This window comes from Symphalangus syndactylus, chromosome 3, assembly GCF_028878055.3.
Source record: "Symphalangus syndactylus isolate Jambi chromosome 3, NHGRI_mSymSyn1-v2.1_pri, whole genome shotgun sequence".
In the NCBI taxonomy this organism is placed as follows: Eukaryota; Metazoa; Chordata; class Mammalia; order Primates; family Hylobatidae; genus Symphalangus; species Symphalangus syndactylus.
The window spans coordinates 85,399,041-85,426,597 of NC_072425.2; the positions used below are offsets into that span (position 1 = coordinate 85,399,041).

Below are 27,557 nucleotides of genomic sequence, written 5' to 3' on the forward strand. Positions count from 1 at the left end.
GGCGCCGTGGCTCACATCTGTAATTCCAACACTTTGGGAGGCTGAGGTGGGTGGATTACCTGAGGTCAGAAGCACAAGAAAAGCCTGGCCAACATGGCGAAACCCTGTCTCTACTAAAAATACTAAAATTAGCTGGTGGTGTGCAACTGTAGCCCCAGCTACTTGGGAGGCTGAGGCAGGAGAATCACTTGAACCCAGGAGGTAGAAGTGGCAGTGAGCCAACGTGGCACCACTGCACTCTAGCCTGGATGACAGAGTGTGACTCCATCTCAAAAAAAAAAAAAGAAAAAAAACGGACAAAGTATACTGGTCCAAAAAAGAAGAAAGAAAGAGAGAGAGAGAGAGAGAGAGAGGAAGAAAGAAAGGAAAGAAAAAAGAAAGAAAGAAAGAGAAAGAAAGAGGAAGGAAGCAAGAAAGAAAGAAGAAAGAAGAAAGAAAGAAAAAGAAAGAAGAAAGAAAGAAAGAAAGAAAGAAAGAAAGAAAGAAGAAAGAAAGAAAGAAGAAAGAAAGAAAGAAAGAAAGAAAGAAAGAAAGAAAGAAAGAAAGAAAGAAAGAAAGAAAGAAGGAAAGAAAGAAAGAAAGAAAAAGAGAGAGAAAAGAAAAGAGGAAGGAAGGAAGGAAGGACGGACAAAGTATACTGGTGAATATCCTAAGGGTGAGACAGCCCCCTTCAATATTAGAAAATAACACTGTACTCAAAGTAGCATCCATAAGAATCAACATAAAATAGACAAGATTCACTATCTACAAAAGTAATCTGCACCAAGTAGCAATGTATGAGTGTGTGGTTGAGAATATTGTCTATAATATGTGTACTAGAGGGAAGAGGCCTCAGTAAAAAGGTCAGAGCTGGAAATTTATATTAGGGAATCCGGGTTAATGTTTTGAGATTTTAGGAGTTCTGAGAGAATTTAAAAAGAGGAGTAGCAGCCGGGCATGATGGCTCGCGCCTGTAATTCCAGCACTTTGGGAGGCTGAGGAGGGCAGATCATGAGGTAAGGAGTTCAATACCAGCCTGGCCAACATCATGAAACACCATCTCTGCTAAAAATACAAACAATTAGCTGGGCAAGGTGGTGGGCACCTGTAATCACAGCTACTCGGGAGGCTGAGACAGGATAATTGCTTGAACCCAGGAGGTGGAGGTTGCAGTAAGTGGAGATCACGCTGTTGCAGAATCAGGAAGACCAGAGAGAGACCTTGGGGTATATACAGGAGGATATCTTTATCGAGTGTACTCAGATGCAGTGGACTCAACATCTGACAAACTGGGCCCAGAACAAAGACAGCACTTGGCTTTTATACACACTTCAAAAACAGGGTGGGCTAGCTTGAAGCAGGCTTACAGTTACACTGGTGTGAAAGCATGAATACAGAGGCAGAACAATTAATTAAATTGTGACAGGTTCATAACTTACGATTACACAAGGCCTTTGCCAGGCAACCCAGATGTCTGTTATCTAGGTTTTGCTCTAAAGAGACTTGCACTGGTTTATCTCAAGTTTCAATATAAAAACACAATAAGTGATGAAAAATAGATCTCTGGATGAGACCCTGTGTCATAGAGTCCAATGGAAGGGGAGAAACAGGATAATAGAAAAGCCACAAAAAGTAGACAAAAGTTATTATTTGTTTATTATAGAAAAAATAAACTTTGTTTAAAGAGAAATGGTTAAGAGACAGGGAAAAACTGAAACCTACAGGTGAATACTTAAAGAGAATGACAGTATTTAGCTCAGCCTGAAGATAGATGAGGATCAAAAATGTAATGGGAACTAGATAAGAGTTTTCTAAAAATCATCTTAGTAAGATGTAATTTAACTTGGAATATCTTAAACTATTAATGACAATGTTTCTAGAGCATCTTTAAAAACTAAAATGTAAATATAACTACTCTTAATTTATCTTACTAACCCTTAGTATTTTATGTGTAAAAATTCTCGTTTTTAACAAACATTTTTGGCAGTTTAAATTTCAGAAAAGATAATGATGAAAGTGTGAATCTTTTTTAGCTGTTTTAAGAAAATGACTAGTTTTGAAATCTGTCATTATTGGCATCAGGTTTATAAAATGCACTTTATACAACTGCCTAAATACATATTATTCATCAACTTATGAGAAATAATATTTTTAAGATAGAAGAGGGTCTCTAGATTTTACAAAAATAATTTTAAACACTTTTTTTCAAGCCTGAAGAAAAACATGAAGAATTCAGAAAACTTTTTGAGTTAATATCATCACTGGACTATAATGTGGATCAAATAAGAAAGAAAAATCATGAATTAGAAGAAGAGGCAACTGGGTATGGTTTTCATATTGTAGAACATTTTAACCATTTAGTAATTGATTTAACTCTAACTTTACTTGACTAAAACTTTGATACAAATTCATTTTATGTCTGCATTTTCATAATTAAACGAATTCTATTTTAAAATGTATTTCAGAAACTCACAACACAACTTTATAGGCATATGAGCGGGAGTCTTATGACCCTTGGACTTTTTTGTTGGAATTATTAAAAAAATCAAATTTTAGTGTAAAAACACAATAAGTGATGAAAAATAGATCTCTGGATGAGACCATGTGTCATAGAGTCCAATGGAAGGGGAGAAATGGGGTGGGAGTCAGCTGAGCTGCTGGGGCAAGGTTGGGATGAAAAAATTTATATTAAAAATATGTGAAAAAAGAAACAACACAATCTGAAACTTTTTTGAATGCCAAAACATTACATTTATTTTTATTTATTTATTTATTTATCTTTTGAGACAGAGTCTGGCTCTGTCACCCAGGCTGGAGTGCAATGACGTGATCTCGGCTCACTGCAACCTCTGCCTCCTGGGTTCAAGTGATTCTCTTGCCTCAGCCTCCTGAGTAGCTGTGATTACAGGTGTGCACCACCTGCCTGGCTAATTTTTGTATTTTTAGTAGAGATGGGGTTTCACTATGTTGGTCAGGCTGGTCTTGAACTCCTGACCTCATGATCCACCCGTCTCGGCCTCGCAAAGTTGGCATGAGCCACTGCGCTTAGCAATGTATTCTTTAATGGTTTTGAAAACAATAATGACAACGCTTTGGACATGTAATGTCAAGTGCACTCTTCATTATCTAGTTTGAACTTTTATTTCTGAAGACATTTTTGCTGTATTTGGTCATCTTTTCTTCCTTTTGTAGTATTCTCTGCTGCATTCAAATTTTTTAAAGACCTATTTGTATCCTTCTTTAACATCAAAATTTATCTTGATATATAGCTTGTATTTTGTTTCTGCTTCTTTCTTTTTCTTTTAGATATAAAACATATGGAAATTTACTCATTTTACATGGGTACCTCCCTTGTATACATGAAGTATACATCTTATTAAACTTCTGTTTTACAGAAATAAATTTTATATATAAAAAAACATAACCTAAAGAAAGAGTAAAATGAGCATTCATGTTTTGATCACAGATTTAAAAAAAAAAAGGGGAATGTGTCTTTGAAGCCCTGAACACAGCTACTTTTCTATGTATTTACTGAGCACTTAAGTTGGTTTTCTGATTCTAATCAACATTTTTCTGTCATTGTCTTTCTCTACATGGTTTTGTATCTTTCATTTTGTTGACATTATGTCAGTAAAGATCTCTAGATCTCTTCTTCAAAGTCTTTAAATCATCACATATCTGTCTCTACTTTCCTTTTTTCTAAAACTGCCTGTTTTCTTTTTCTCCTCAATTCAGACATTAAAGATGTTTTCTTCTCTTTTTCTACATTGAATAATGTCCTTGCGCTTTTTGTGTGTACTTTTTTTTCTTCTTATAGACTGTGGCCAATGGATATCAAAATGTATTTTTGGGTCTTTTTCAAACATATATGTGTTTTACTTTTTTTAAATCTTGGTTACTCATCTCTCGGTTATGCCTTATATTTACTATATTTACTAATACATTATTCATATCCAAGATGGATATGAATAGTTTATTTATAAAAAAAACTATGGTTAGGCCAGGTGTGGTGGCTCATGCCTGTAATCCCAGCAATTTGGGAGGCCAAGGCAGGTAGATCATTTGAGGTCAGGAGTTCAAAACCAGCCTGACCAACATGAAGAACCCCATCTCTACTAAAAATACAAAATTAGCCAGGCATGGTGGCACATGCCTGTAATCCCAGCTACTTGGGAGGCTGAGACAGGAGAATCACTTGAACCCAGGAAGCAGAAGTTGCAGTGAGCTGTGATCACGCCATCACACTTCAGCCTGAGCAACAAGAGTGAAGTTCCATCTCAAAAAAAAAAAAAAAACAAACTGTATGGCTATTATCACTTTACCTGCTATATATACCATAAAATTGTTCTTCATATTATTTGTCTAAGATTATAATTTCATATAGAATGCTTTCAAACTATGTTCAGTTGCAACTGAGAGGATCATAGTTTATAGATTTGTTTCTTTGATATGCCATAACATAATATCTCTTTAAACAATTATTAAATATTTACTTTTAAAAATACTTGACTTACCACTTCTTACATTTCTGCAGATATAAGAAATGCCTAGAAATGACAATAAATATGTTAAATGCATTTGGAAACGAAGACTTCAGTTGCCATGGAGATTTAAATACAGACCAAGTGAAAATGGATATTCTGTTTAAGAAGCTAAAACAGAAGGTAATTAAAAAAAATTATTATTTTATCTTAAGGTCTAGATTACATGTGCAAGAGGTGCAGATTTGTTACATAGGTAAATGTGTGCCATGATGGTTTGCTGCACGTATCAATCCATCACCTAGGTATTAAGCCCCATAGGCATTAGCTATTAATCTTGATGCTCTCCCTCCTGACCCCAACAAGCCCCAGTGTTTGTTGTTCCCCTCCCCAAGTCCATGTGGTCTCATCATTCAGTTCCCACTTATAAGTGAGAAGATGCAGTGTTTGGTTTTTTGTTCCTGCATTAGTTTGCTGAGGATAACAGCTTTTGAGTTCATCCATGTCCCTGCGAAAAGCATGATCTCATTCATTTGTATGGCTCCATAGTATTCCATGATGTATATACACCACATTTTTTTATCCTGTCTATCATTGATGGACATCTGGGTTGATTCCATGTCTTTGCTATTGTGAATAGTGCGGCAATGAACATACAAATACATGTATCTTTATAATACAATAATTTATATTTAAACATAAGGTAATTTTAAATCAGCTTGGGGATTAAAATTATGTAATTTGGAGAAATATTAATGATGGATAAACCCCAATTCAGCCAAAATACATTTAAGGAGGTTAATTCTGAGCCAGTATGGTGACTGTGGCCCTGGATTACCCAATCTCAAGAGCTCTCGTGAATGTTTCATGAGACAGTCACATTACGGTGTGGTTTTGTACATTTCCAGCAGACAGAGTTGTAGGGAAAATCGTAAATCAATATGAGGAAGGCATACATTGGCTCAGCCTAAAAGTGGGACGTGGGACATCAAAAAGGAGGGGCTAACAAGTCATAAGTGGGTTTTAAGGATTCTTCAGGTGACAATTGATAAAGAAAATCTGTTGTCTAAAACTGGAAATAGGTATAAAGGAAGGCCTTAATTAAGATAAGGTCATTATGGAGGTTAAGGTTCTTATTATGTAGATGAAGCCTCCTAGCTGGCAGCCCTCAGAGAAAACAGAGGGTAAGTATATGTTTTCAGACTTTAAATGCATCAGGATCTTAGTTAATCTTCCCTAGATCTGGGAAGACCTAGAAGGGGAGAGATTGGGCTACATTAATGAAGACTTCTTACAGATGCAAATTCCCCCACAGGAGACAGCTTTGTACGGCCATTTGAATCTCTTGGCCCTGCAACAGTCATTTCAAAATATGTCAAAAACTATATATTTGGGGGTAAAATACTTGATTTTTTTCAGCTTCTTCTCTGTGATGCTGTACCAGAATCAGGTTAGAAAGTAAACCACATTATAAGAGTTAATAAAACCCATCTGATGAGATTTGATTGTTTGAAGGGTGTGATTTCCCAGACCCTTTAGATAGAAAGTGGGGCAAAAGAATACAAGGTCTTGCTCCTCAATATAAATCTCTCAGTACTTTAAGCAGTGAAAGATTATTCATTTAATTTTACAGACTTGATACTAATAAAAAGGATACTTTAAAAAATATATATGTATATATTTTTCTATACAAAAGACATGCTGTTGATTCTCTTATGTCTTGAACCCTGGCCAGTGATCTGAAACCAAGCAGCCCATCTCTCCAGATCACTAGTACCAAATAAATTTTGGGGTGTAACAGGTTTATTGAGAAGTAATTAACACACCATGCAAGTCACTCATTTAAAATATATAAGTCATTGAATTTTAGTATTTTCAGAGTTATGTAATCATCATTACAATCAATTTTAGAACACTTTCATCACCCTGAAAACAAACCCCACATCATTTAGCGATCTTCACTAGTTTTCCCTTCCTCCCTCAGCCCTAGGGAACCACCCACCTTCTTTGTATAGATTTGCCTATAAGCCTCTGAAATAAAAAGCAAGTGGTCTACTGGGACTGGCTTATTTCACTTAGCATAATTTTTCATGCTGCATCTATGCTGTAGCAGGTATTGATGCAGGGCTTTCGCTCCTTAGTTCAGCTAAATCTAGGTTCTTCTCTCATGACCAGGAAAAACTAGCCATGTGGACACATTGAAGGGTGAGAAGGACAGAATTTATTAAGTGAAAGGGAAGCTCTCAGCAAAGAGAGGGGTCCTGCAAACAGATTTCCACCTCACAATTGAATACCAGGACCAGCACACATGAGCTGAAGAGGCCAGGCTCCTCCTCTGCATAAGGCGTGAATTCTTGGTGGCTCCACCCCAACCCCCCAGTGCATGTGGGCCTCCAGTCTGCTGCTGGCATGTCCAGGCAAGCCCCTGTGCAGGTTCCCTTATCTGCACCAGAAGTTTTATCTGGCGTAGACACTTGTGGGCCTGGAGATTCTCCAGGGACCCTTCCATATCTGCCTAGGCATTTTGCTGTCTCCTGCGTCTATCAGTATCAGTACTTAATTTCTTCCTATTGCTGAGTAATATTCCATTGTATGGATACCTCAAACATTTTATGTAACCATTCATGAAGTGATGGACCTTTGGGTTCTTTCCACTTTTTGACTCTTATTAATAATGCTGGTGTAGGCCAGGTGTGTTGGCTCACACCTGTAATCCCAGCACTTTGGGAGGCCGAGGCGGGTGGATGACGAGGTCAGGAGTTCAAGAGCATCCTGGCCAACATGGTGAAACCCTGTCTCTACTAAAAATACAAAAATTAGCTGGGCATGGTGGTGCGTGCCTGTAATCCCAGCTACTCAGGAGACTGAGGCAGGAGAATTGCTTGAACCCGGACCCAGGAGGCAGAGGTTGCAGTGAGCTGAGATCACGCCACTGCACTCCAGCCTGGGCTACAGAACAAGACTCTGTCTCAAAAAAATATATAATAATAATGCTGCTGTAAACATTTATGTATGAGTTTTTGTGCTTGCATATGTTATTTTTCTGGAGTATATACTTATGACTGGAATTTCTGGGTCATATGGTAACTTCATGCTTAACCTTTTGAGGAGCAGCTGCCAGTTTGTTCTCCAAAGTGGCTGCACCACTTTACATCCCCAGCAGCATTGGATAAGGGCTTTAATTTCTTTACGTTTTTCCTAACACTTATTTTCTCTTTTTTATTGAACAAAGATTTGATCCTGCGGTGTGAAGTGATACCACAAGGTGGTTTTGATTTACATTTTCTTAATGACTAATTACATTAAGCATCTATTAATGTGCTTATTATCCATCTTTATATCTTCTTTACAGAAATATCTATTCAAATTCTTTGCCCATTTTTTAAATTGGGTTATCTTGTTATTTATAAATGGTAGGGGTTCTTTATATATCCTATATATGTAAGTCCCTTATCAGATATACGCTTTTCAGATACTTTCTCCTACTCAGTGTCTTACCTTTTCACTTCTTCATACTGTCTTCTCAGGCACAGCAGTTTTCAATTTTGAAGTTCATTGAATCCATTTTTCCTTTGGAGTCATAGCTAAGAAAACACTGCCAAATGCAGTCACAAAGATTTATACCAATGTTTTCTTCTGAGAGTTTTATAGTTTTAGCTGTTACAGTTAACTGTTTTATTTTGAGTTAATTTTTAAATATGGTATTAGGTGACTGAGTCCAACTTTATAATTTTTTTTGCACTGGATACCCAGTTGTTCCAATATCATTTATTGAAAAGACTACTCTTTTCCCATTCTGTTTTTTTGTTAACCTTGTATAAAATCAATTGACTGTAAATGTGCAGGTTTATTTTTAGATTATCAATTCTTAGTTTATGTCTATTCTTAGTTTATGTCTATTCTTATACCAGGACCAAATTGAATTGACTAAGAAGATTTTTTCAATCATGTTGCATATTACCAATTGTCTTATGTCATAATAAAAATTAAATGTAGTAGAATATCTTTAACTTCACCTTTTGTGTCTCAAAGGAGTCTGTGGCCAGCTTATACCTTACTTACTCTAAGACACGATGGCAAGTCAGGCTTACAAGACACACTATTTCTTTTTTTCTCCATTTAAACCTTTAGTCTCTTATCCAGTGCCTCCCTCTGTAGTTTCATTTTTAGTAAATTTTGGTCACAGGATCTGCTGAAATAGTCTACTATTTAGTCCCTTATGTTTTACTAACTCATTATAATTCATAGAATCATCCATAGATGTTTACCATCCAGGAAGGAGAAGTTTAAGTCCGAGCTGCCAGCTTTCCTCAGTGGAAATCAAGTGAAGTCATCATCTTTCAGTTTGCAGATCCTCTTTCCAGCTGGCAGCTTGTTCTCTTGTGTAACACTGTGGCTAATCCTTTTCTTGGTGCAGATCTTGCATTCTCAGAAACCACAGTTTCTGTATTGACCTCCTCTTACTGAAACAGAGATGCACAGCTCTGCTTTCTAGCTCAGTAGAGGATTCTTGGAATAAAAAGTTTAACTCATTCCAAGAAAAAGTTTTAGGAGTGCAGCACTTAAAAATCAGGTAATATTCAGGCAATTTATCAGAGACAAATAGTAGATTAGTATTTTGAATTTAAAAATTTCAGAGCCAAGTTGTGTGCTATAGAGAAGCATTGTGGTATAATATAGAGATGAGATGGTCTTAACTTCTCCATACAAACAAATGTGAAGTAAGGTAAAGGAGAAATTGCATTTGATGTCTTAACACCCAAAGTATGCTGTGTTTATTTTACTTCTGTGAAGAGTAAAAGTCATTCCATAATTTTCTCCTTATTTCCTCATTGAGAAAAAGGAAAATGAAAATCAAATACTAGATTGATTAATAAATACTCAAAGCTTCTTCTTTTAGAATTTTCATTAATTGAAATCAGGTAAATATCTGATTTTGGTTATGTAACCAAGTATTTCCAGTTGTTTTTCAAATCATACGTCTTCTTGCTTTGCAGTCTTATTTCCTAACTTGTGGGGAAATTATAAGGAGACAGACACCCTTGCCTTATTATCAGAGTTCTTAATTGAAGGGGGTTTTAGGAAAAGTTCCTCCTCAGCAGCTTACATCTCTCTCCTGGTTATCTGCTGCTTCTCAATAATGTTTGTCATCAATAAATTAATCTCAACATTTATTAGATCCTACTTTAAAGGAGACTCTTTTCTGCTACATAAGTTATGTTCCCTGTTGTCTCTTTTTAAAACTTATTTTTCTAACAATTACCCAGAGTTTTGTGGCTTAAAAGAAAAACATTTATTTTGTTCATGAACCTGTGGTTTGGAAAAAAATTGGCCAGGACAGCTTGTCGCTGCTCCCCTCAGCTTCCCTAGGAAATTGGAGAAATTGAATCATCTGAAGCTTTGCTCATCCATGTGTTTGATTGTTGATGCTGGCCATTGGCTGGAACCTCAGCTGGAGCAGGCAGCATGAACACTGACACTGGCACTCCCAGGCTGTCTTTGTGGACTGATCTCTCTCACAATCTGGGGGCTGAGTTCCAAGGGAAAGCAGTCTGAAATAGGGAAGCCACATGGCATCCCTTTTACTGCATTGTATTCATTAGGAGAAGGCCATCAGTAAGGATGGCCCATATTCTATTATTTTAATGGAATGAATATAGATTCTCTTTTGTTTTAATTGACATGTATATACATAATTATGGGCTATAGAGTGACATTTTGATACATTTATATAGTGCGTAATGATCAAGCTAACTAGCATATTTACTACTTCTTACTACTTCAACCATTTTTCATTTCTTTGAATTGTGAACATTTGAAATCTTCTAGCTTTTTAAAAATATTCAGTAAATCATAGTTAGCCATATTCACCCTACAATGCCACAGAACATCAGAACTCATTCCTCTTATCTAACTGTAATTCTGTATCCATTAACCAGATTCCCCTCCCCTACTTCTATGAGCTTTTTTGTTGTTAAGAGACAGGGTCTTGCTAGTGTAGTCTGGGCTCTGGGCAACTGTAGTCCTCCAGACTAGAGACAGTGATTTGATCATAGCTCACTGCAGCCTCAAACTCTTGGGCCCATGTGATCCTCCAACCTCACCCTCCTGAGCAGCTAGGATTATGGGCGTGCACCATTGCACCTGTCTGATTTTTTCCTTTGTAGAGATGTCTCTCTATGTTGCTCAGGCTGCTCTGGAACTTTTGGCTTCAAGTGATTCTCCTGCCTCGAGCTTTCAAAGTGCTAGGAAATTACAGGCATCAGCCATGTTGCCCAGCCCTCAATTTTTCTTTAGCTCCCACAAATGAGTGAGAATGTGCAGTATTTATCTTTCTGTGTCTGCACTTAACATAATATCCTCCAGACTGATCCACGTGGCTACAAGTAAGAGGATTTCATTTTTTTATATGGTGGATATTCCATTGTGTATGTGTACCACAATTTTTTTGTCCGTTCATTTGTTGATGGACATGTAGGTTGATTTTATGCATGTAGGTTGATGGACATGTAGGTTGTGAATAGTGCTACAATAAACATATGAGGACAAGTATCCTTGTGATCTATTGTTTTCTTTTCTATTGCCTGAATACCCAGTAGTGGGGTTGCTGGGTCCCTCGGCAGTTCCATTGTTCGTTTTTTGAGACAACCTCACGTTGTTTTCTATAGTAGCTGTACTAATTTACCTTCCCACCAACAGCATGTAAGAGTTTACTGTTCTCTGAAACCTCACCAACACTTTTTTTGTGTGTTTTCTATGATAGCCATTTATTGAAATGGAGCAAGATTATATCACATTGTAGGTTTGATTTGTATTCCCCTGTTGATTAGTGATACTGAACATTTTTAAATGTATTTATTGGCCATTTGTATTTCTTTTTTTTCTCTTAAAAAAAAAAAGAGAAATATGTAATCAGATCTTTTGCCTAGTTTTGAACTCAGATTATTTTTGTTTACTGTCAGGGTGTTTGAGTTCCTTGTGTATTTTGGATATTTGTCTTTTATTAGATGAATAGCTTGAAAATATTTTCTTCCATTCTACAGGTTTTCTCTTCACTCAGTTGTAGTACCATTTGACTCTGCTTCTGATGTCTTACCCATACAAATCTTTGTGCAGACTAATGTCTTGAAGCATTTTCCCTACGTTTTACTTATAATAGTTTGATAATTTTGGGCCTTACATTTCAGTCTTCAATCGATTCTGAGTTTATTTTGCTATATGGTGTTAGATAGGAAGCTAGTATCATTCTTCATATGGATAGTTTCCCAGTGCCATTCATTTGAAGAGGGTGTGCTTTCCCCAATGTATGTTCTTGGCACCTTATTCCAAAATAAGTTGGCTGTAAATATGTGGATTTGTTTCTGGGTGCTGTGTTCTATGGCCTTTACCCCAAGAATCATTACTTCTTAAAATGCAATTCAAATTAGCATGAAACATTTGCGGTTTAGAGAAAGGCTTATGGCATCAGAATCCTTATTTACGGGATTCATTATTTTGTGTTTTTTTGAGATATGGTCTTCGTCTATCATCCAGGCAGAAGTGCAGTGATGTGGTCATAATTCACTGCAGCCCTGAACTCTGGGTACAAGCCATCCTTTTGCCTCAGTCTCCCAACTAGCTGGGTCTAAAGGCCTGAGCCACCATGCCTGGCTAATTTTTTAAATTTGTTTTTTTGTAGAGATGGGGGTCTCACTATGTTGCTCTGGCTGATCTCAAATTCCTGGCCTCCAGTGATCTTTCTGCCACAGCCTCCTAAAGTGCTGGGATTACAAGCATGAGCCACCATGCCTAGCGTAGAGTATTATTTTCAAAGTCTTATTCTGAGAGCCATTTATTGACTTTGGCCTAAATAACTCAATATGATATCTCTGAAAGTTTTTTTTGACAAATTTTGGGGAATGATGATGAGGGAAGAGGGTTAGACACTTTTTACTAAGAGATAACTTAGTGCCATTTAAGGAGGAACAAAAATGAATTATCAGAAAAGTAAAAGTAAAAGCAAGTGCAAAAGTTCTGTGGCAATGATGATGACAGTAAAGCATATTTTTGTGACTTATGGTAGCTTTAACTTTGTTCTTAAAATTCTGAGTAATTTAAGGGTTCACAGTTGAAAAATCTACTACATTATAGATAACATTTTATTGCAAGTCAATGCATTTCAAAATTTACTATTGGTTTTGTATTAGATTATTCTCAGCCTACTTCATTATCAAGCTCTATTATTTTATTAATGCAGTTTGATGATCTTATGGCCGAGAAGGAAGCTGTATCTTCAAAATGTGTCAATTTGGCCAAAGACAATGAAGTTCTTCATCAGGAGTTATTATCTATGAGAAAAGTACAAGAGAAATGTGAAAAACTTGAGAAGGATAAAAAGATGTTGGAAGAAGAAGTATTAAATCTTAAGACACATATGGAAAAAGATATGGTAGAACTTGGTAAAGCACAAGAATATAAATCGGAGCTGGATGAAGGGACAAGGCAGGCAATAGAAAAATCAGTAGAAATCCAGTCACAGGTTAGTTTTTAAAATCAGGTAAGTTTATCTGTAATGGGCTTTCATTTATTTCACTGCAAACTATATTTTGGATATGTATATATTGTGTTTCCTCTGCCTCTCTTACGGCAATTTCCTTTGTAGAGTTCTAGAAAAAACAGTGATGTTTTTTTCCTTTTAAATATTTAAATTTCCATTATTATTATAACAAAATCAATCTTTCAAAGTAATGATTCTCACTATAGAGTAAAAGGGGGAATTTGATGATTAAGACCAGTTGGCATAAGAGAAAACTGTGATTTAGAAATTATATGATACTTTTGAATTGGTCTTAAGCTATGTTGTTCATTGTTCACTTTTTAAAATTATAAATGGATTCTATTACTTTTTATAGGACCAGATTACATTAATACTAACATAATTATGATTTCAAATTTTTATAAATCAGACTTAATTCTGAATTCAGTTATTAGTTTTGTTGATATTGCTGATAAATATTTTAAGCTTCAGCCTCTTTTTAACATATTCAAAATTGCTCTTCGAATCACTGATTCAAAATGAAAGGCAACAAACATGTGGTAATTAACTTATTTGTTTTAAAAGTATATTCTTTTCATTTGTTTTAGGAACGAGCAGAAAATGAAAAACAATTAGAGCAGTTAAACAAGGATAATACAGCTTTACTAAAAAAGAAGGAACTCACACTTAAAGATGTGGAATGTAAATTCTCCAAAATGAAAACTGCTTATGAAGAGGTTACAACTGAATTAGAAGAATATAAGGAAGCCTTTGCAATAACATTGAAAGCTAACCATTCCATGTCAAAAAAATTAATGAAGTAAGTCAAAACATATACTCATAGAAAATGAATTAAGCTCATTAATTTGTTTTGAAAGCATAATTTTTAGTGAGATGGCTTCAGGAGATCAGTGGGAAGTGAATGCTAATTTCATAATGTAATTTTGGAAAATAATGTTAGTAAATAATCCTACCTTTAAAATGTTCATCAAGGATAGTTTCTGTCTCTCTTCTCTTTTTTTGTTTTTGTGTGGCTTTTTTCCCGTGAAAAGTCTCATGTAGTTAACCTGACCTGTTAGTTTTTCCACTAAGTATTTTTGAAGCTTTATGATTAATAAAGTGATCTTGTTATAAAATTACTTGTCAGAATTTCCCTAAATGGAAATATTAATGAATTTAATTTATTTTTTGGTAGATCACAACCTAAACCCAAAGTGTCAAGTGATACTGCTACTCTGGGCACATCCTGGCACTCAGGCAGGGACTGTTTTTGATTGTGATCTTTAGGTGTTATCACTAGAGGGTGCCTCAAGAAAGACTATTTGTGTAACATTTTCAAGGAGTTACATAAAGGCATCCTTGTGAAAGAGGGAATAATCATCACAGGAATGAAAAGAAGTGTAATCCACAAGGTGGTTCAAAAATAACACCTTGTTCAACCTGAAGGGGTGTGTGAAAGGCAGAAAGAACAAGCCCCACCTCCAGTGCCTTGGTCACAGTGTTGAGGGCTAATTGCCTTCAGAGATGCTTTAGTTCTTTTTAATCACCAACCAAACAGTCTAGTTTTCCCCCAGGAGTTGTTGCTCTGAGTTATTCCTCAGTGCCAAATAGTTAAGTGTTCTTAGATAATGGGTGAAATGTACAAGGGTGAAACATGAAACTGGTTTACTAAACACAAGTATTTCTAGATTATTTTTGTTCATTTTAGTTTTCTTAATCTACATTATTTAAGGAGTACAACATGATGTTTTCATATAATTATTTATAGTGAAGTAGTTCTTTTTTTTTTTTGAGACAGAGTCTCGCTCTGTCGCCCAGGCTGGAGTGCAGTGGCGCAATCTCGGCTCACTGCAAGCTCCGCCTCCTGGGTTCACGCCATTCTCCTGCCTCAGCCTCTCTGAGTAGCTGGGACTACAGGCGCCCGCCACCACGCCGGGCTAATTTTTTTGTATTTTTAGTAGAGACGGGGTTTCACCGTGGTCTCGATCTCCTGACCTCGTGATCCGCCCGCCTCGGCCTCCCAAAGTGCTGGGATTACAAGCGTGAGCCACCGCGCCCGGCCGAAGTAGTTCTTATAGTCAAGCAAATTAACATAATCATTTTCCCACCTAGTTACCCTTTAAATACAAGTATTTCTAAAGGAATCTTCAGAATCTTATAAGTAGAGCTATTTTGGAAGGCAGCTAGGTTACCTGTTGAGCCGTACATCACTGATAGCCATTTCTCTTCCCTGTCTACTTTGAACTGCTTGTTCAGTAGAAATCACCTTAGAAACACATATACTTATTTAGAATGATTTTAAAATTACCATTACTTACAAGAGGTATGCTCTCACACATCTTCGTGTGAAAACACTGTTTAATGGGTAATTTGGTTTACTCTCAGGGCAACTTTTTAAAAAATGCAAGTCATTAAGAATCATTCAAGGAAAAATGAAATACTAAGCATTTGTCTTTGCTCTCTTTACAGATCGGATGAGAAAATAGCAATGATCAGCACCAAGCTCCTTATGGAGAAGCAGCAGATAAAATATTTTCTCAGCACTCTTCCTATGATGCCAGACCCAGAGTTACCTTCTGTTTAAAATCTTAATAGTATAGGACTTGACAGAAAATATAGTCCCAAAACGGCCATAAGAATTCCTACTTCAAACCCACAGACTTCAAATGACTGCAAGAACTCATTGACTGAGGTTAGTTATATGACCGTTTCTCTTTTGGGTTTCATTTCTCTAATATAATTCTTGTTTATAATTTGGTGAAATACTGAGTTGTTCTGTTGACACATGCATGTTAAGATAATAATTAGCTGTGTTAACACAGAAAGGAAATGGGAACTTTACATTTTTTAATTCCCTGGAGCTCTCATTTTCAAGAGACACCCATTTGTTAACTTTATTCAATAAATGTGGTTAAATTGACACATTTAAAATTTCTTTAAAAGCTGCATTTAAGTTAGGTTTTAGAAAATCCATGTTATTGCCTAATAACTGATGGTATACTTTGAAATGCTTTGTCTTACTTTACTTGATTATAGTTTTTTTGTGGTTCATATTGTGTCCGGAATTGGTGGGTTCTTGGTCTCACTGACTTCAAGAATGAAGCCGCGGACCCTCGCGGTGAGTGTTACAGCTCTTAAGGTGGCGCGTCTGGAGTTTGTTCCTTCTGATGTTCGGATGTGTTCAGAGTTTCTTCCTTCTGGTGGGTTCGTGGTCTCGCTGGCTCAGGAGTGAAGCTGCAGACCTTCGTGGTGAGTGTTACAGCTCTTAAGGTGGCACATCTGGAGTTGTTCGTTCCTCCCGGTGGGCTCGTGGTCTTGCTGGCTTCAGGAGTGAAGCTGCAGACCTTCGCAGTGAATGTTACAGCTCATAAAAGCAGCGTGGACCCAAAGAGTGAGCAGTAGCAAGATTTATTGCAAAGAGCAAAAGAACAAAGCTTCCACAGTGTGGAAGGGGACCCGAGCGGGTTGCCGCTGCTGGCTCAGGCAGCCTGCTTTTATTCTCTTATCTGGCCCCACCCACGTCCTGCTGATTGGTAGAGCCGAGTGGTCTGTTCTGACAGGGTGCTGATCGGTGCTTTGACCATCCCTGAGCTAGACATAAAAGTTCTCCACTTCCCCATCAGATCAGTTAGATACAGAGTATCGACACAAAGGCTCTCCAAGGCCCCACCAGAGCAGCTAGATACAGAGTGTCGATTGGTGCACTCACAAACCTCGAGCTAGACACAGAGTGCCGATTGGTGCATTTACAATCCCTGAGCTAGACATAAAGGTTCTCCAAGGCCCCACCAGAGCAGCTAGACACAGAGTGTCGATTGGTGCATTCACAGACCCTGAGCTAGACGTAGGGTGCTGATTGGTGTATTTACAATCCCTGAGCTAGACATAAAGGTTCTCCACATCTCCACCAGACTCAGGAGCCCAGCTGGCCTCACCCAGTGGATCCCGCACCGGGGCTGCAGGTGGAGCTGCCTGCTACTCCCGCGCCACGCGCTGGCACTCCTCAGCCTTCGGGTGGTTGATGGGACTGGGCACTGTGGAGCAGGGGGTGGCGCTCGTCAGGGAGGCTCGGGCCACACAGGAGCCCATGGAGGGGGTGGGAGGCTCAGGCATGGCGGGCTGCAGGTCCGGAGCCCTGCCCCGCAGGAAGGCAGCTAAGGTCCGGTGAGAAATCAAGCGCAGTGCCCGTGGGTCAGCACTGCTGGGGGACCCAGTACACCCTCCGCAGCCGCTGGCCTGGGTGCTAAGCCCCTCACTGCCCAGGGCCGGCAGGGCCGGCTGGCTGCTCTGAGTGGGGGGGCCCACCCAGCCCACGCCCACCTGGAACTCCAGCTTGCCCGCAAGCACCGCGCGCAGCCCCGGTTCCCGCTCGCGCTTCTCCCTCCACACCTCCCCGCAAGCCGAGGGAGCCAGCTCCCGCCTTGGCCAGCCCAGAAAGGGGCTCCCACAGTGCAGCGGTGGGCTGAAGGGCTCCCCAAGTGCCGCCAAAGTGGCAGCCCAGGCAGAGAAGGCACCGAGAGCAAGCAAGGGCTGTGAGGACTGCCAGCACGCTGTCACCTCTCAATATCACTTTTTTTTTTTTTTTGAGATGGAGTCTCGCTCTGTTGCATAGGCTAGAGTGCAGTGGCACAATCTCAGCTCATTGCAACCTCCACCTCCTGGGTTCAAGTGATTCTCCTGCCTCAGCCTCCCGAGTAACTGGGACTACAGGTGCCTGCCACTACACCTGGCTAATTTTTGTATTTTTAGTACAGATGGGATTTCACCATATTGGCCAGGCAGGTCTCGAACTCCTGACCTTGTTATCCACCCACCTCAGCCTCCCAAAGTGCTGGGATTACAGGGGTGAGCCTCTGTGCCCAGCCCATACCACTTTTAAAGTTTCTTTGCACCAACTTAACTCTTTCCACCCATAATCACAAGTGAATGACAGGCAACCAAACACTTAACAACATATATTTATTATTTAATAGAACCCAAAATAAGTGCATTTTATGAATTAAATAAACAAAACACTGAAAGGTTCATTTCCATTTTTCTGTTAAAAGCTTTGTGCTTGGCCAGGTGTGGTGGCTCACGCCTGTAATCCCAGCATTTTGGGAGGCCGAGGCAGGCGGATCACCTGAGGACAGGAGTTTGATACCAGCCTGGCCAACATGATGAAACCCCATCTCTACTAAAACTACAAAAATTAGCCAGGCATGGAGGCAGGCACCTGTAATCCCACATGCAGCAACCCATTACTATACTAAGGGTATACCTAAAGGAAAATAAATCATTGTAACAAAAAGATGCATGCACATGTATGTTCATTGCAGCACTATTCACAACAGCACAGACATGGAGTTAATCCAGGTGCACCCAAGGTAGATTGAAAATTCAAGGTAGATTGGAAAATTCCATATATACCAAATACTATGCAGCCATGAAAAGAACAAAATCATGTCCTTTGCAGCAACATGGATACAGCTGGAATCCACTATCCTAAGCAAACTAATGCAGAAACAGAAACCAGATATCTCGTTTGCACTCATATGTGGGAGCTACACATTAGGTGCCCATTGACATAAACATGGGAACAATAGACACTGGGAAATAAGAATGAGGAGGGACAGAGTGGGCCAGGGTTGAAAAACTACTTCTTGGGTCCTATGCTCACTACCTGTGTGATGGGTTCAATTGTACTCCAAACCTCAGCATTCCTCACTATACTTTTGGAAGAAACTTACACAGGTACCACTTTAATTTAGAATACAAACTAGAACAAAAAAAAGAAAACTTTACCATACAAATTTTTTTCAGTAAGTAAAGAATGTAAATTTCTTTTTAAGAAAAAATTTATTGAAGTAAAAAAATGGATTAAACTTTTATAAAGGACAGAGTTTTGCTAAGAATTTCAAAGCAATACATTCATTGCAAAATATGACTTTTAATTGTTTAACCTTTTTTTTTCTTTTTTTTTTTTTTTGAGATGGAGTTTCGCTCTGTCACTAGGCTGGAGTGCCGTGGCACGATCTCGGCTCACTGCAACCTCCACCTCCTAGGTTCAAGCCATTTTCCTGCCTCAGCCTCCCGAGTAGCTGGGACTAGAGGCATGCACCACCACCCCCAGCTAATTTTTGTATTTTTAGTAGAGATAGGGTTTCATCATGTTGGCCAGGATGGTCTCGATCTCTTGACCTCGTGATCTGCTGGGATTACAGGCATGAGCTGCCATGCCCGGCCATTGTTTAACCTTTGTACTAATAAAACACCACCTTTCTAAAATTATGTATATCCAATAGATCAATATAATCTATTTTTGTCAGATTACTCTAAACAGCATTACACAGATACATCCTCTATTATCTAAACTTAGAATAAGTAGAAATTTTACTTTACTTATGTGATTATTTTTCTATTTAAGCAAACTTCATGTTACGTCTAATCACTAAAAATACTAAAGGCCACATTTTGTAAGTGATATATTAATCTCATGATAATGTCTCGTTTAACTTAAACATTATTATTATTATTATTTTACTTATTTTAGATGGAGCCGGACTGTGTAGAACAAATAATTACAGAAACAAAGAAAAGTATGTTGCTCAAATGTATTAATTAAATTTAGGTTTATTTTAGTAATAAAGTGTAAATAGCAAATGGCATTCCTTTTCATTGTTGGGTTAGTAGATAATACGTTCAGTATCTTTTTCTTACACACATCTAATGAAAGATGTGGAAACAAAAACTTTCACAGTGAAGAGTATACTTATGCACCATTAATTCATCATGTTCCATAGCTTAAAAAATTCCCAAGAAGTGGATCCATCACTTTTTTACTGGCTCTATAATTTCTTCACTTTTGCCATCCTCTTGGAACTGTCAGCCGGCACACTGAAACGATTCTCCAGAAACAAAGGCATCAATTGGCTTACATCTCTTCTCAGGAAAAATTCCAAAAATTTCACCATGAAATAAAAACACCCACGTCAATGTAATTCTTGTCAGGTTACTCAGCCTTGTCTCTCGCCACTTACTGCACTCTGCCCTTTGCTCTAGCACCAAGGTGGACAGAGTAGAACTCCGCAGGGCTCTTTGTTACGCAGGCTCTTTGCCTTCGCCTCTTCCCTCTATCTGGCAAGATTTTCCTCGTCCTTCAGTCATCAACCTATGTATCCCCTCCACCAGAAAGCCCATGATATTGACACAAAAGTGGGCTAGATGTCCCTTCTGTATGTTCCAGTAGTGCCCTGCTGTTTACCTGTCATGGTATCTATGACTCTATATGGACATTACCTGCCTGTCTTCTAGGTTATAGCATATAACTACTGGGAGGTGGACCATGCCATCTTCATCTTGTAATTCCAGTGCTGGCTCTAGTATTAACTCTGATAACGTTCTCATCTCTACATTTTAAACTTACACTTCGTTAACTGAAATGTTTTAGGTAAAGAACATAATCCTTTCTTTTTCTTTCCAGCTTTTGCTGTGTTGGGCACTTGCTCCGGTCTACTTTCTTCTCTAGAATCCACTGGTAAGCCACATCTAATGAAGAGAATATTTAACCATAAAATCTTAAGGAAACGTTGTATGATTTAAAAGATCATAAAACTTTATTACTGGGCTATTTACATGAAATTTTGTTTCTCATAAAATATAAAACATCACAATCTTTACTAAAGTAGAATATTTTCATATCATGTATGATGTATATTTATGTTATTTTAAATGATGTTTTTTAGCCTCCTTAAGTTTTAAGTGGATCTTGCAAATGAACACCAGTATTATTGAGTTTGGCCTACTCGAATTGCCTGAATGTCAGCTGTTTAAACAGCCAAACAACCAAGTCATCACTGATACTTTAGTAAAGGTCATCGAAAGCTTCTTTGCATTTTACAGTTTTTATTACCATATATAGTAGGAGACTTAAAGAGTATCTGCCAGGTTTGTCCATACTAGTGTTATGATTTCCTTTTTGTAGTTCAATAGTATTTTGTGTGGAGATACTTTGAAGCTCTGTAAATATCTGGTTACTCCTCAAAACCCACTAGATTTAGCATTTCATGGATGACTTGTGTTTGAACAAGTATTACTGTGATGGTTGCCAGATGATTATTTTTCTTATTTTCTTCTTTGTTCTACATGGAGAAATAAAACCAATAAATAAAGGAGAAGGGAAACTCACGATTCTGGTGCTCCAGTTCCCCAAGATTAGGCCAGCGGTAGACATTTCAAGCTGACTTTATGTCTTTTTGATTTGTCCCCATTACTCTGTCAGCACTTTTTTACTTTCTGGCATAAGATGTTCTAAACTAATGTTGTATTTTCTCTACGGCAGCCCTAGAATGAGTAATTTTTCTTAGAAGCAGAGTTGGAGCCACCGAGGAAGCACAGGCGAGCCCTTCCCATCACGCGCTCACTAGTCCCCAACAGAAGAACAGCTGCCGCATCCACTGAGGTACCAAGAAACTAGCAAAGGGCCTTCTAGCTGTCTGGGGACAGTCCTCATGTGGTCCCCAGCTCAGCCTCAAGGGTTCTTGATTAGTCTCCCTACAGCCTCTGTGCTGTGTCTCTAGATCGGGGCTCTGTGGGAAGGGCCCTGGGAGACCCAGCAGCACAGGGTGTCTTGTCTGCCAAATGTCCCTCCCTTCCTCCCACTCTGACACTCAGAAATAGGGAAGATGGCATGTCCAGGCAGTGCCAGGCCACCTCATTGTCTCCTTTGAGATGGGCCCAGAGGACCTTGCGGGGTGAGTGTGAAGCTGGGTACCTGGAGCCTGAGGCTGACTCCCTTCCCTATGTCTTGGAGGAGAGGCCTTGCGGCCCAAGAAAACCCCCAGGGCCTGACCCCTGGGCACACATGCAGGGAGGCAGGGTCTGTGAGCTGATGGCGGCATTGTAATCAGACTTGGAACACAGCTGCTCAAGGGCCTTGTCAGTGGACCATGGTCAGAGATGACCTAGCCATCAGGACCTGGTCAGTTGGGACCTGATCAGCTGGAACCTGGTTAACGGTGGCCTCCTCAGTGAAGGCTCACCCAGTGGGTACCTTGTGACCTAGTCATTGGAAGCCTAGTCAGTGGGGACCTGGTCAGTGGTGGTCTTATTAGTGGGGCCTGATCGGTTGGAACATAAACAACAAAAAACTGGTCGGTGGGGTGTATTCAGTATATTAGAGGTCTGGTCAGTGTGGGGCCTTAGTGGCTTGGAGCCTGGTCAGTGAGAGCCTGGTCAGAGGGGGCTCAGTCAGCTGGGACTGATCCATGGAGAATTATTCAGTCGGGGTGAGGTGAGCAGCAACCTGGTAAATTGTGTCTTGTCAGTGGGAACCCAGTCAGTGGGGACCAGATCAGTGGGAAATTGATCAGTGGGGTCTGGTCCATGAGGCCTACTAATGGGGGCCTGGTTAGGGAGACATGGCCGGTGGGGACTTGGTCAGTGGGACTTGGTCAATGGAGGAATGTTCATTAGGGGCCTCGTTGGGGGCACCTGGTCAGTAGGAACCTGGCCAGTTAGCCGATGTGTGACCTCAGGCAGGGGGTTTGTCTGTGGAGTCTCCTTGCCTCCATCTGTAGGGAAGGTGAGTCAGGGCACCCTGGAGGGTAGCTGGAAAGAGAACGTGAGAAGATGTGTTGAATTCAGCACTGCTTGGCAGACCTCCAACTTTACACACGACCTGGGTTCCACCTAGAGAGGGTGCCAGCCCTCTCTGCTCTGCTGGGTGCCCCTCCTCTCTCTGCATCCCCAGAAGCACCCTCGGTGGGGAGGGCAGAAATTGGGGAGCACCTGTGGGAGGCTCTAATCCTGGCCCTGGGCCCCGGTGGTGAGAATGATGAGGACCTGGGTGCACCTGTGAGTGGAGCAGCTAGGCCTGGCCAGAGAAGCAAGACAAACAAACACACCCTTATACACACACACACACACACACACGCATACACAAACACAATGCATGCACACATGTCAGTTCAGGGGATAGAGGACACTGACTCTGGGCCCTCTTGACCCAAGCAGGCTCCCGTTGTGGTGGGTTGTGTCACCCCACGATGTCACTCTTGCTGAGTCCCCATCGCCTCTGTGTTGTGGAGCAGTTAGAGACACACAGCAGTCTCTGTGAGTGGCTCTATGTGAAGAATTGTTTTCTAGGTGAGAGGCACATCTCAACATAGCTGACTGATCAGACTCAGGTGAGTGGGACCTGCTCTCTTCTCTTCCTCCTGGCTTGGGGACAGTCGCTATCAGGTGGGTGGTTTTGGCCTCTGGGCAGCTACTGAGGGTAATCCCTGAGCACTCATCGGGTGCCTGTTCTGTGCTGACAGTCATCTCATTCATCCTTGCAGCAATTCCATTCTGCATCTCCTCTGGACACCCCCAGGACCACCAGGACAACCCCATCATGGCCCTGTCACCAGGCCCAGTCTGGCTCCATGATAACCAAGACGCAGGTCCAGAGAAAACCGCCCTACTTGATGCCTGCATCTGACCCCCTTGGTGGGTAGTGACCAGCACAACATGGAAGAAGCCGGGGCAGCATGAAGCCAGCTGCCCTGCAGCCCCAGATGGCACCTGGGCCTTGGGAAGTCATTCTCAAAGGGGAAGCTGGAAACTTTGATGTCCCTGGAGGGAAGGGTGAATGTGGCATCCGAACAACCCTGGCAGCCAGCAGCATCTTCTCATCCAACCTGTGGGACAGAGGCCCCCTGCTGGGGAACGAGATCCATACCTAAAGGGTCCTGGCTCAGTCGGGCCTTATCCTGGACCCTGGGAGGGGAGGGGCACTATGGGCCCCCCAGCAGCAGTCAGCATTACCACCCAGGGGACTCAGCCTTCTGTGGCCCTGGCCAGAGTTAGAATTTGGCCCAAGACAGGACAAGCTCACTCAGAGCAGGGTGTCAGTACCCAGGACCTGTGCATGCCAGGCAAGGCCAAGCTGGCTCAAAGAGCAACCAGCCACCTCTGCAACGGTGTGCCTGGAGAAGGTGGACCAGCCACCAGCCTCACCCACTCAAGGAATCAGGGGTGGCCAGGTTCCCACAGCCTGAAGGGCTGCCACTTGGCGGCTGATGGAGCGGAGTCCTGAGGAAAAGCAGATGGCACTGGGGCCCTACCTCCAAGGCAGAATAACTGATTTACCCTGACTGGCAGCGAGTGAGGCTGGTGGCTGGTCCACCTGCTCCTGGCACACCCTTGCAGAGGTGGCTGGTTGCTCTTTGAGCCAGCTTGGCCTTGCCTGGCATGCACAGGCCTCAGTGTAACCACTTTGCTGCAGATGGAGCCACATAGAGGAAATGAGCAACAGGCTCAGGAGCAGGGTGTGTGCTGCCTTTGGGGCTCCAGTCCATGCATGAGGGCTCCTACAGCACTGTGGGCTTCTTGGGTGCCAAGAGGCAGACCACAGGCCATCTTGAGAAGGACTCCATGTGCAAGTGCAGAAAGGGCCCAATCTGGTGGATGAACCGCACGGCCAGCTTCTGGGTGCGGGCACAGTGCCACATCTTCCATCACTTCCTGATGTGCCACACCAGCACTGAAGAGACAGCCTGGAGACAGGGCAAGACGAAGGCTGAGAAGGATGAGGTGGTGAATTCCAGCTTCTTCCTGACCCTGAGCCCACCCTCAAGGTGGCCCTCAACCTTTAGGAGTGGGAGAGCAAAATTGACGGCTTTGAGTGCTTCACCAAGAAGATGGACCACAGGGCACTCAGCTCAACTTCTCAGCCAATGAGTTGACATGCAAGCAGATTACAGTGACGGCTATAAGAAAGAGCATCAGAAGGTGGCCAGTTCTTCAGCCTCAGCCAGGTCTTGGAGCTGGACCAGGCCATCACTTCACCAGAGATGCCTTCAACATCGTCGGTGAGCTCTTTGCCAATCAGCCCAGCCAGGAACTGGACCCAGTCATGGACCTGTTAGTGCTATCTCAGGGACACCAGGTCAACATCCCGGACATCATCCACATACACAAGGAAGCTCTTACCAAAGTCATGGAGAGCAGGCAACATGTGGCAGAAGGGAAGACTTAGAGGTGCAGAAGCTGATGACGTCAGAATCACAGGAACAGAATTTCTTTGGACACTGTGGCTGAAATTCACCACTTCCATCCAATTCCAGTGAGAAACATGGACTCACAGATGCAGCATTTCTTGCAACAAGAGATACTATTTTTTTCAAAAGGTCACCCAGGAATTGATAGTGTTGAGTGACTAGATACTCGATTGTGCACTGTTTCCAGTTCAAGGATGCTTTCTACAGCAGAATAATAACACTGGCAAAGAGCTAGTGCCAGGTATTGGTGGTAGTTCAAGGATGGCTTTGTTCTCAATTGAAACTCGGCTGAATATAGAATTGTGTAGGAAACAGTTAATATGGCGATAGAATAGAAACAGTAGCAAACATGACTTAAACCATGCTATGAATTCCTACACTACCATTGTAACTTTTGGAAGAATGATACCAATTACTTTATTGCTTTTTGAAGTATGAATATTTTAGTGTATATGCTGTAGATCTCAAACCCTGTGAAGAGTATCAAAGAAGCTGGCTAGATAAAGCCTGCTGTGGATGTCTTTATATTCAAAGATTGATGATGCAATTTGAATATGTGTCCCCACCAAATTTCATGTTGAATTATATTTCCTAATGTTGAAGGTGGATCCTGGTCTAAGGTGATTGAATCCTGAAGGCAAATTTCTCATGAATGGTTTAGCACCATCCCCTTGCTACTGTCCTCACAATCATGAGTGACTTCTCATGAGACTTGGTCACTGAAAACTCTATGTCACCTCACTACTCTGCATGTTTTCCTCTTGCCGTGTGAGACAACTCACTCTTTCTTTGCCTTGCACAAAGATTGAAAGATTTCTGAGGCCTCCCAGAAACAGAAGCCCTGTGCTTCCTGTCCACCCTGCAGAACCATGAGCCAATTAAACCTCTTTTTCAAAATGAATCATACAAAAAATGGCAAACGAGGACTGGAGCATTGCTATAAAGATACCTGAAAATGTGGAAGCAGCTTTGGAACTAGGTAATGGACAGAGGTTGGAAGAGTTTGGAGGCCTCAAAAGAAGACAGATAGATGAGAAAATGTTTGGACCATCTTAGAGACTGGTTAAATGGTTGTGACCAAAATCCTGACAGAAACATGGACAGTGAAGGCCAGGCTGAGGAGGTCTCAGATAGCAATAAGAAGCTTTCTGGAAAATGTCTTCCTTTTGGATATGGAAAGCTTACACAATGCCGGTACCATCATTGTACCTTAGAAGCAGTGATCTTGCATTTTATTTCAGAGGCTTATAGGCAAAAGAGGCTGCAGCCTTGACCCAGATGAGACTTTGGACTTTGTAACTTTGAGTTAATGCTGAAATGAGTTAAGACTCATGCTGGCAAGGCATGATTGTATTTTGCAATGTGAGAAGGACAAGAGATTCATGGGGTCAGGGACAGAATAATATGTTTTGTCTCTATATCCCTATCAAAACCCATGTGGAATTATACTCCCTAACATTAGAGGTGGGGCCTAGGTGGAAAAAGATTTAGTTATAAAATGGTGCAGGTAGATCCTTCACGAATGATAAAGCACCATCCCCTTGATGCTGTTCTCCTGATAGTGAGTTTTCATGTGATCTGGTTGTTTAACAGGCTGTGGGAACCTCTTTCCTCACTCTGTCTTCCTCCTACTCCTGCCATAGGAGACAGCTCATTGTCCCTTGGCCTTCTGGTATAATTAGGAGGCTCCCTGACTCCTCCCAGAAACAAAAGACACTATATTTCCTTCACAGCCTGCAGAACCCTGAGTCAATGAAACCTCTTTTATTTAGGATAATATAGAAAATTAGAACTGCAGAGAGGAGCTGTGAAATGTCTTCAAGGCCTTTTTCCATTTGTCTTGGCCATTAGCACACGGCTTCTTTATATGCAAATTTCTGAAGTCTTCTTGAATGTTCCCCCTTAAATCGGGTTTTGTGTTATTACTACATAGCCAACCTGCTATAGAGATACCTGAAAAAGTAGAAGCAGGTTCAGAAGTGGGTAACAAACAAAGAGTGGGAGGGTTTGGAGGGACTGGAAAATGACAAAAAGATGAGGGCCTGGTGGGAGTGATTTAATCATGGATGGGAGGCAGGTGAGGTGGAAGGAAAAAGAGGTGGGCAGGGTGGGGAGGAGTAGGCTGGCTGTAGGGTGGTGGAAGGGTGGGGTGTAGTGGGAGTGGGGAGTTGCCTGCTGCAGAGGCACAGCCTCATGGACAACCTCTACTAGGGCAGTGCACCTGTGGCTTTGCAAGTTTTAGCCCCCACGGCTGCTCTCATGGACTGGGCTACTGTTGAGTGCCTGTAGCTTTTCCACAGTGGGGGTGCAAGCTGTTGGTAGGTCTATGAATCTGGCTCTGCCTCTGCAGCAGGCTTCTGCCTGGAAACAGTGGGAGGTGGAGGTGGGGGTTGCGGGGGCAGATCCTTCACCAGTGGTTAAGCACCATCTTCTTGATGCTGACCTTGTGATACTGAGTTCTCATGAGATCTGGTTGTGTAACAGGGTGGGCACCTCTTTCCTCTCTCAGTCTTGCTTCTACTGCTGCCATATGAAGCATTTCCTTGCCCCTTGGCCTTC

At 41.1% G+C, this 27,557-nt stretch overlaps 1 protein-coding gene across 1 annotated transcript in view; it reads left to right on the plus strand.

Moving 5' to 3' along the window:
• The window catches only part of LOC129479383 (ankyrin repeat domain-containing protein 18B-like), a 57,186-nt gene extending 30,391 nt beyond the window's left edge, over positions 1 to 26,795 (plus strand). Inside the window, 15 exon segments of the mRNA XM_055272400.2 lie at positions 2,190 to 2,302; positions 4,514 to 4,643; positions 12,697 to 12,978; positions 13,584 to 13,795; positions 15,445 to 15,667; positions 19,508 to 19,553; positions 22,709 to 22,809; positions 23,295 to 23,441; positions 23,443 to 23,638; positions 24,198 to 24,412; positions 24,594 to 24,642; positions 24,645 to 24,701; positions 24,704 to 24,729; positions 24,830 to 24,973; positions 24,976 to 26,795. Coding sequence (XP_055128375.1) covers positions 2,190 to 2,302; positions 4,514 to 4,643; positions 12,697 to 12,978; positions 13,584 to 13,795; positions 15,445 to 15,667; positions 19,508 to 19,553; positions 22,709 to 22,809; positions 23,295 to 23,441; positions 23,443 to 23,638; positions 24,198 to 24,412; positions 24,594 to 24,642; positions 24,645 to 24,701; positions 24,704 to 24,729; positions 24,830 to 24,973; positions 24,976 to 25,038 — 2,004 coding nt within the window. The 3' untranslated portion in view covers positions 25,039 to 26,795.
• Positions 26,796 to 27,557: the final 762 nt, after the last annotated feature.